At 38.9% G+C, this 8,027-nt stretch overlaps 1 protein-coding gene across 1 annotated transcript in view; it reads right to left on the reverse strand.

Annotated features, from left to right (window-relative positions):
* Positions 1-6,082, reverse strand: part of tmem165 (transmembrane protein 165) — a 16,466-nt gene extending 10,384 nt beyond the window's left edge. The window contains exons 1-2 of the mRNA XM_020533449.2: positions 5,836-6,082; positions 278-453 (exon numbers count right to left, since the gene is read on the reverse strand). Coding sequence (XP_020389038.1) covers positions 278-453; positions 5,836-6,067 — 408 coding nt within the window. The 5' untranslated portion in view covers positions 6,068-6,082. The remainder of the gene's footprint in view (positions 1-277; positions 454-5,835) is intronic.
* Between the last annotated feature and the right edge of the window lie 1,945 nt (positions 6,083-8,027).

Here is an 8,027-nt window from a genome sequence, read left to right on the forward strand (position 1 = left end):
GTTTTTGTTCCTGATTTACAGCATCCGCAGTTCTTTTAGTTTTTAAAACACTGTTAATGCCTTTTATCAAATCATTAACTGTTTCTCGTTCTACAAATCCTGCCTGACGTGCTAAGCATTTCTGGTTCTGTTTATATTTCAGATTTTCAGCATCCTCAGTTTTTTTTTTGCAAAATCTTTCAAATTCTGGCCAAGAAAACTTGTTGAGAATCAAAGGTACAATCAAGTAGTTTGAAAACGTGTATTGCTCCGTTTCTTTATCAATAATCATACATACAGCTTCATCCTTCTTTTTGATTTCTGCCTGTACTTCTTCCAGTTCCTCCTGACCTTCATCAGGACTCATCTTCAAGCCTTCCCAAAGCATCCGGAAACCAAATATTGCAAAAAGCGCCGTTGATACATAATACGTATACTTCCGGGGAATTATTGTAGTCGCATAGCCAAAGAGAACTGAAAAAAAAGAATAAAACACAAGACTACAGTACTATTTCAAATTAGTGTCATCTTATTTCTGCTGTCCACCCCCTCCAGTTAACATAAGGATTATGGAGTCACATCTGAAGACTGACCAATTAAAGTTTCAAAGTGAACAACTCTTTAGAGCTACTTCAGAAACATAACTTTAGACAATAAGACATAGCAGAACTAGGCCACTCTGTTTATCAAGTCTGCTCTGCCATTCAATTAGACCACGACTCTGATTTGTCTTTCAAATCTGTCTAAAGTTTGGATCTTTCAGTCACAGTCACAGATTTATTCAAGTCAGTTTTAATTAAGACACCAGGTGTAGTTTTATATTCTTCCAATAGTTCTGTCATTGATGGGGATTTTAGTTTTGATCTTGTAACAAACAACATCGTATAGAAATGTGTGCCGAGTCGAAGCCGTACAAAAATGAAAATGTGCTATCTGAACATGATCTGATGCATGTCTAGTCTTTTAAATGTATCAATTCAGATGTAACAGATTAAAAACAGGTCCTGGCAGAAATCTTGCTATGAACATAAATTAAAGGCGTACGCTCCTATGTGTAACAAGACCATGGCTGAGTTTCTCTATTCCCACTTTCCAATCCTACCCCTCAATTCCTTTCTGGTCCCCAGAATCTGGGGATATCTGAACATTCAGAGCAATTTACAATATAGCTCTTTTATCAGGTTAGGAACAGCAGTCTTTAACAGCAAGATGACACTATGTACTCTATCAGAAGCACCACAAAGGATAAGTGGCCCGAGAAGAAAAAAAGACTTCCATTTCTATGGCACTTTTCCTAACCACCAGAAGTTTCAAATTGCTTTACTGTCAATGAAGTATAATAACTGTTTTAATGTAGGAAACTGGCAGCTAACCATCATACAGCATAAACCACAAACACTGCAATACAAGATTGACCAGATAATGTTCGCAATATTGCTAGCAGCATAATTAGCCAATCAAAACTTCAACTGTGGCTAGATGACTTTGCTGCTCTTCTTCGAACAGAGTGTCATGGAAATTTTTTCAATTCACCAGACAGACTGGGTTGTGGCTGCAGGTGCTCTCTCATCCAAAAGATGACGCTCCCAACAGTGCGGTACTTCATCAGTACTGCACTGGTGTCAGCCTTATTTTTTCCTCTCAAGTCCTGGCGTAGGATTTGGCCATAGAACCCTGTGATACAAAGGCAACAATATTACCATCTGAGTCATTGTCAACACACAAGTTATACTGCTTTTGCCATGCAGAGATTTATTCCAATAAGAGTTCTATTGGAGCGCCAGACTTCAAGGGAAGACAGAAGAGATGGTGAATTAGCTGAACGAAACGTATTAACAAAAAAAAAGGAAGCTATTAATCTAGACCAAACAGTGGAAAAAGGGATACAAGATGGGATATTGAAAATTATACAAATAGCAGGACAATAATCAGGGATTTTAATTCCCCAAAGATAGGCTGCAGTAAAGTAATAAGTGAAGCAATAGGGAACGAATTTCAATTTATCCAGAACTACTTCCTACATCAGTATATTTACACTTAAAATGAAGCAAGGCAAGTGGTGATGCAGGGAGCAACTTAAACAACAAAATAATTTGGTTCAAATGAAAAACATTTGAAAAATCTAAAGCCCTTATTTGGAAAAGAAATGATCCAGTTCAAAGACACTGGCAAATACAAAAGCAGGGAAACAATGAAAAACTTTCAAAACAGGGTATCACTGGGACATAATCACAGTGGTATAGGGGAGCAGGAAGAGTTGCAAGTTGAGAAACAATGACTTTTGGCAAATTTTAGACGAAGAAATTGCCTCCAAGTACCAAAATAAGAGGCAGCAATAAAAATTAGATTGACGAAACATGAGGAGAGAGTAGCAAGGGATTTAATAATGCAAAATTGTGAACCAAAGAGTAGAGATGATTAGAAACAAAGCAGGGATACAACACCTCCGTCCGTTCCTCCAGCATGCAAGCACAGAACTCACACCTGCCCCTTTACAACCTTCTTTATCATCCAGAACTCAATCACTCCTCTCAAGTAAAACTATGTAACTTCTCCAGCTTTACTTTCAATTTAACTTGCTGCATTCACTGCTTACAACTTCTTCTACAGTGGGAGACTACATATGGGATGGATAATCACTTTCTGGGACATCAGTCTACAAACACACGCAGCTGACAATTTTGTTTTTTTAATTGTCTGACTTGGTTTGCTCTAAAATTGTGTCCTTATTGTGCCACCACGTTCCAATAATATTAAAAGGAATGTTAAAGTATTTCATCTTTCAACTGAGCACTTAGCGTTCTTGAATCCGTGTTCTACAAATTTAAGATGGTAACATCCACTACCCATTTTGTTTAGCCTTTCTTTGCTGGTTGGTTTTCTTAATTTCCTTTGCTTTCAGGCAGCAGCTGTTCAGGATCCGCCCATTAACATTTAGACATCTTTTGATTACTTGTCCCATAATACTCCCTTTGGTGTTGTAACTTTTGTCATTTAATCTCTCCTGTTCATGTTGTTAGAAATCTTTGCTTTCGTTCTTCTTTCTCACACTTGCTCAAAACACATTATATTTTTAACTTTTCCCAGTTCTGGAGGATAATACCACAGTCCTAATAATAAACTGTTTCTTTTCTTCACGAATGTGGCCAGACTTAAGTATTTGCAAAAACTTCCATTTTCATTACAGGCAAGTACTCAAATGTGGCAACTTAAAATTGGAAGGTACAAGATCTTCACGAAGATTTTAAAAGCTTGCTAAAAAAAAAAAAGAACATGGGGGAGGCGTAGGCAAGGAGAAATACTCTAGGGTGGGAATGCCAGGGGTTTCCAATGTAACAGTTTTGATCAAAAAAAAAGGAAGGCTACTGTATAGTTTAATTCTCCTATGGAAATCCCTGCCATCGCCACCGCCTTCAAGGAACGATCCAATGTGGACTGTGGGAACTACAAGGAATTTCTGTACTCTCCATCTCTGGGAAGGTCATCGCCCGAACCCTTCCTTGAGACCTGCCCCATGTCTCAGAGGAAATCGTTCCTGAAAGCCAGTGTGGCTTCTGATCTATGGAACCATGGACACGATTTTCACTGCTCATCAACTCTTAGAGAAATGCCAGGAACAACACCAACCACGCTACATGGCCTTCATTGAAATGACCAAGACTTCTGACTCAGTCGATCAGGAAATGACATTGAAGACCCTGTCAAAGGCTGGCTGTCCAGCAAAATTCATCAACATCCTCAATCTCTTCCATGACAAGATGCCAGCGACAGTAATATTCATGTGACAGAATTCTTCCAGGTCAAGCAGGAATGTCATCAGCCACATCCTTTTCTCTATCTTCATCGCCACCATTTCTCATCTTATCAAAATGAATTTCCCAATGGCATGGACATAGCATTGAGGAAAATTTTTCAAACTCAACCAGTTGAAATCCAATAATAAAACAATGCCGAGCATGCTTTTAGAATCGCAGTATCCTGATGACAATATCATCTCTATTCCCTCAGAACAGAATCTTCAAGCCTCGCTTAAATGTCCTCACTGAAACATACTGAAGAATTGATCACAGCCTCAACGATGCTGAAATCCTTTACCAGCTTGTACCAGATCAAGATCAGGTCCATCTCTCCATTAAGATCAACACAGAAATCCTCCCAAATGTGGAACATTTCCCCCACCTGGAAAGCTACCTCTCATCTAAGGCGACATCAATCAGGAGATCCAACATCACATTCAATCTGTGAGCACTGCCTTTAGACACTTAAGGAGGGTCTTCGACAGCTATGACATCTACTTTGATACCAAGATCCTGTGCATAAGGCAGTCATCCTTCTGACTCATTTATATGGCTCCAAAACTTGGACAAAGGATAGACACCACCTCAAGACCTTTGAGAACTACCATCAACTGGCAGGACAGGCATATCAGCATCAGCATCCTTGAAGCAGTTAACAGCACCAGCATCAAGGCCACGATCACCTGAAACCAACTCCGCTGGGTCAGCTACGTGCCGAGTTCTGACGGCCAAAGCAAATCATGTTCACCCAACTCAAGGAAGACAAAAGAAGTGTTTCAGAGACTCACTGAAGGCTTCCCTCAAGAACTACAACATATGTCAATGCACGGGCAACAACGTGCAGAAGAAACCAACTTGGAGGAAATTCCTATATGAAGGGCCCTAATTCTTTGAGACCACCCACCGGCAAGAGGAATTATAGAAAAGGAACTGGAGAAGGTAGCTGTAAATATGGTGAATATCGGACTTTGCCATAGTCTTTAAAAGGTAAGATTTTAGTATTCAGAGAAAAAATTCCAAACACAATTAGTGATTACACAGCATTTCAAAATAGTGAATAAGTTGTTAACTTTGACTAACTGACCTTAAAATGCCCTGGAAGTCTTACTAACTAGGGGTACGTCTTCTCACCATGCTATTCTTCAATTTTGACTCCAATAGCACTTCTCTGGTCAAGTAATTATATTGTTTTTTGTAAAAAAAAGTATTAACTAGTCACTTAGCCCATTGGTTCAAATCCTTTCACAGACAGGATTCAGACCTTTATGGACTTCAATGCCATAAATTGGACAAATGAGAACCAATTATTAATTCCCACATACCAGGTGTATTCAAGAGACCTCCCAGATACTCCTAAGGTTTGCTAACTCTATGCCACAGCCACCTGTACCAATAGCTAAATTGTCTCAGGTACAGGATCAGAAAATACTAATAATGATAGTAATGGCTAGAATTTCTTGATTATAAACAAATATTTGTAGTCAGCTTATTTCTCTAAAGTTTCAGGCTGGCTTTGATGCCAAAAAGAGCCACAGCTCTGAAGTCAAACAGGGAAATGATTGCTGCAGCTGCAGATTGGAGCCTTGATTCAACCTCCACATTTCCAGAAAGTAGCAATAAGTAGACTGGGGTGTGGAGCTAGAGAGGAAGAGAAAGGGGAACAAAGTGGGACTATTACAGAAGCAGGGAGACAGCAAAGTTTAGGCTGGGAAACATGAAAGACTCAGAGAGAAGGCTGGAGATAGATGGTGAGACCAATGTGTCAGATAAGCAGAAAAACAAACAGGATGGAAATGAAGGAACTAAACGGAGAGACAGAAGAGACTGTTGCAGCAAGTTGGTCACTTCCCACCTGCCCCTACAATGTCCTGCCTTTGAGCACTGCCACAAAATAAGTATCATTCTTATTTTGCAGATTGGATGTACAGATTAAATGTGATAATAGCAAATTATGTAACTGTAACCAGACTTACTGGTTTAATGTGCAATAAATTGTACATTTCTGGCAAAATAAAAAGTACAAGCAGCATACATTTTCTTTAAGTTTTAAGTCACCAACCAGATAGACAGGTCATCAATCCCAAAGCCAGCATAGCTCCAACAAGCACAGTGAGGCGATTGTAGCGCATGGCCATGATAGCTGCTATGAAGAATGTCTTGTCACCCAGCTCAGAGACGATAATGACCGATATGGAAGCAACAAAGGCGTGTATGAAACCCAGGTTTGTTTTGGTAACAGACTCATCGCTTACAACGTTAGCCATAGGATGTGCTGAAGATATTTTCTGCATAAAAAGAAAGTGTCAGCTATTAATATCACATAAAATAAATTCAGAGCTTGGAAGACTTTAATTATCATCGTGCCTATTGTTTGTTCATCTGCATTCTAATTTTTTGAATATTTTATTAAATAGAAGGGTTCTATTATTTACTGTTTAACATGCCTACTTTCCCTTTTGACGACATTTCTGGATCCAGGCTTTGACATTGGCCTCCTAGCTGATTGGCAGATGTTTCTGATTTTCAAAATCATCACAGATTTGACGATTTTCCTATTATATTGACCTGTAGTTTACTCATCACATTGGCAGGTGATGAGACTGAAATCGCGTGTGTCACCTTTATTCCATGACATAGGAGGCTTTGTCCAGAGTCACTTAAATAAGATGTTCATATTTGCATTGATATTAAAATTTAGCCACGCTCAATACTGTGGTGAGAATTCTCTCACTGTGCCAGTGAGATAGATTGACAGAATCACCCTCACCACAGACTTCCTAATAGACCCCATGTTACACAGTGATTGTGGTGGTGCAATCTTGCAGTTCTCGTTGATGACATGCAGCCTTTTATTTCTTAGTCTGTATGCTTTGGAAAATTTCTACTAACTTTATACAAGGAGAATGTTACATAAACTTCTGCCTCGACTCTGAACAGTTGTGATTGCTAAATAATTTGCAAAGAATTATAGATTCTGTGCAGCTCAGAAGAAAGGAGGCAATTCAGCCCATTGTGCCTGTGCTCACACTGATGGTTCCACTATATCCCAATTTCTTGCCCTTTACTCATGAAAAAGAAAAGAAAAAATATGTATACAGATAAGCATTTACTGAATGTCATCTCAAAATTACTGCCAAATTTGCTTTCACCACAGTTCAGTGCATTAAAAATAATTCTCTCATGTCATCTCTGGCTCTTCCACAAAAAAAAGACTTAAATCTGTGTTTAATACTAACTTGAATCCTAACTTCTCCCATCTCTCCACATCTCTGGCACCATTCTAGTAAATCTCATTTGCAATCTCTGAAGGTCTTTCCTAAGGTGCAGTACCCAGAATTGAACATGGTATCCCATTATAATAAACGTAAAGTCTTCCTTTTTGTACTGCATGCTATTAATGAAAGCAACTGCAATTCTTGGTTTTAACAACCTTTGAAAAACGTTCTTCAGATTTGTGTAAATACACTCCCAATTTCAGCAGCCTTCAAATCTAAACCATTTAGTTTATATTGTTTTTGCTTCATTCTTCAAACCAAAATGCATTATTTCATGCTTCTCTCCTTATAATTCAGCTGCCATCTGTCCATTGTAGCACCAGCTAATTTCTTAAGGGAATTATCCTTCTTTTCGTTATTAATCATATTGGATTTTCTATCATCTGCAAACTTTGAAGTTATATGCAAGTTTAGATCATTAATATGCAGCAAAGTGAGCTGTGATCTTAATAACATCCATTTCCAACATTTTCATCCAGTAACAGTGGAGGGGTGGCAATATGGAATGCAGCTTCAAAAGGGTACTTGCAAGTGATGATGTTTACGTGAATGTTCAACTGTTGTCCTTCTAGTTGATAGCAATCACAGGTTTGAAAGGCATCGTCAAAGGAAGCATGATGATTGAAGCACCCCTTTTATATGGTACACAATATACTACTGTGCTGATGGTGGGGTGGAATCAATATTCAAGTTGGTGGATGGGGTATCAAACAACTGGGCTGCTTTGTCAAGGTTTTGTTGAGCTCCTTGAAGAGTGTCATTTTACACCCATCCAGGCAAAGACAGGGTTGCTAACTTTTCTCCTGTAGAGAAAAGACAAGCATGCCTTGGGGAATCAAGGAGGATAATACATAGCAGAACCTCCAACCTCCACCAGCTCTTGCAAATATTGTGATTACATGCCTGGTTCAAGGCAATCAATGGAAACTTACAGCAAGTTTTTAAGGGAATACAATATCCTAACTGGTTAAACTGC

The sequence above is a fragment of the Rhincodon typus genome, chromosome 1, assembly GCF_021869965.1.
Source record: "Rhincodon typus isolate 14 chromosome 1, sRhiTyp1.1, whole genome shotgun sequence".
Classification (NCBI taxonomy): Eukaryota; Metazoa; Chordata; class Chondrichthyes; order Orectolobiformes; family Rhincodontidae; genus Rhincodon; species Rhincodon typus.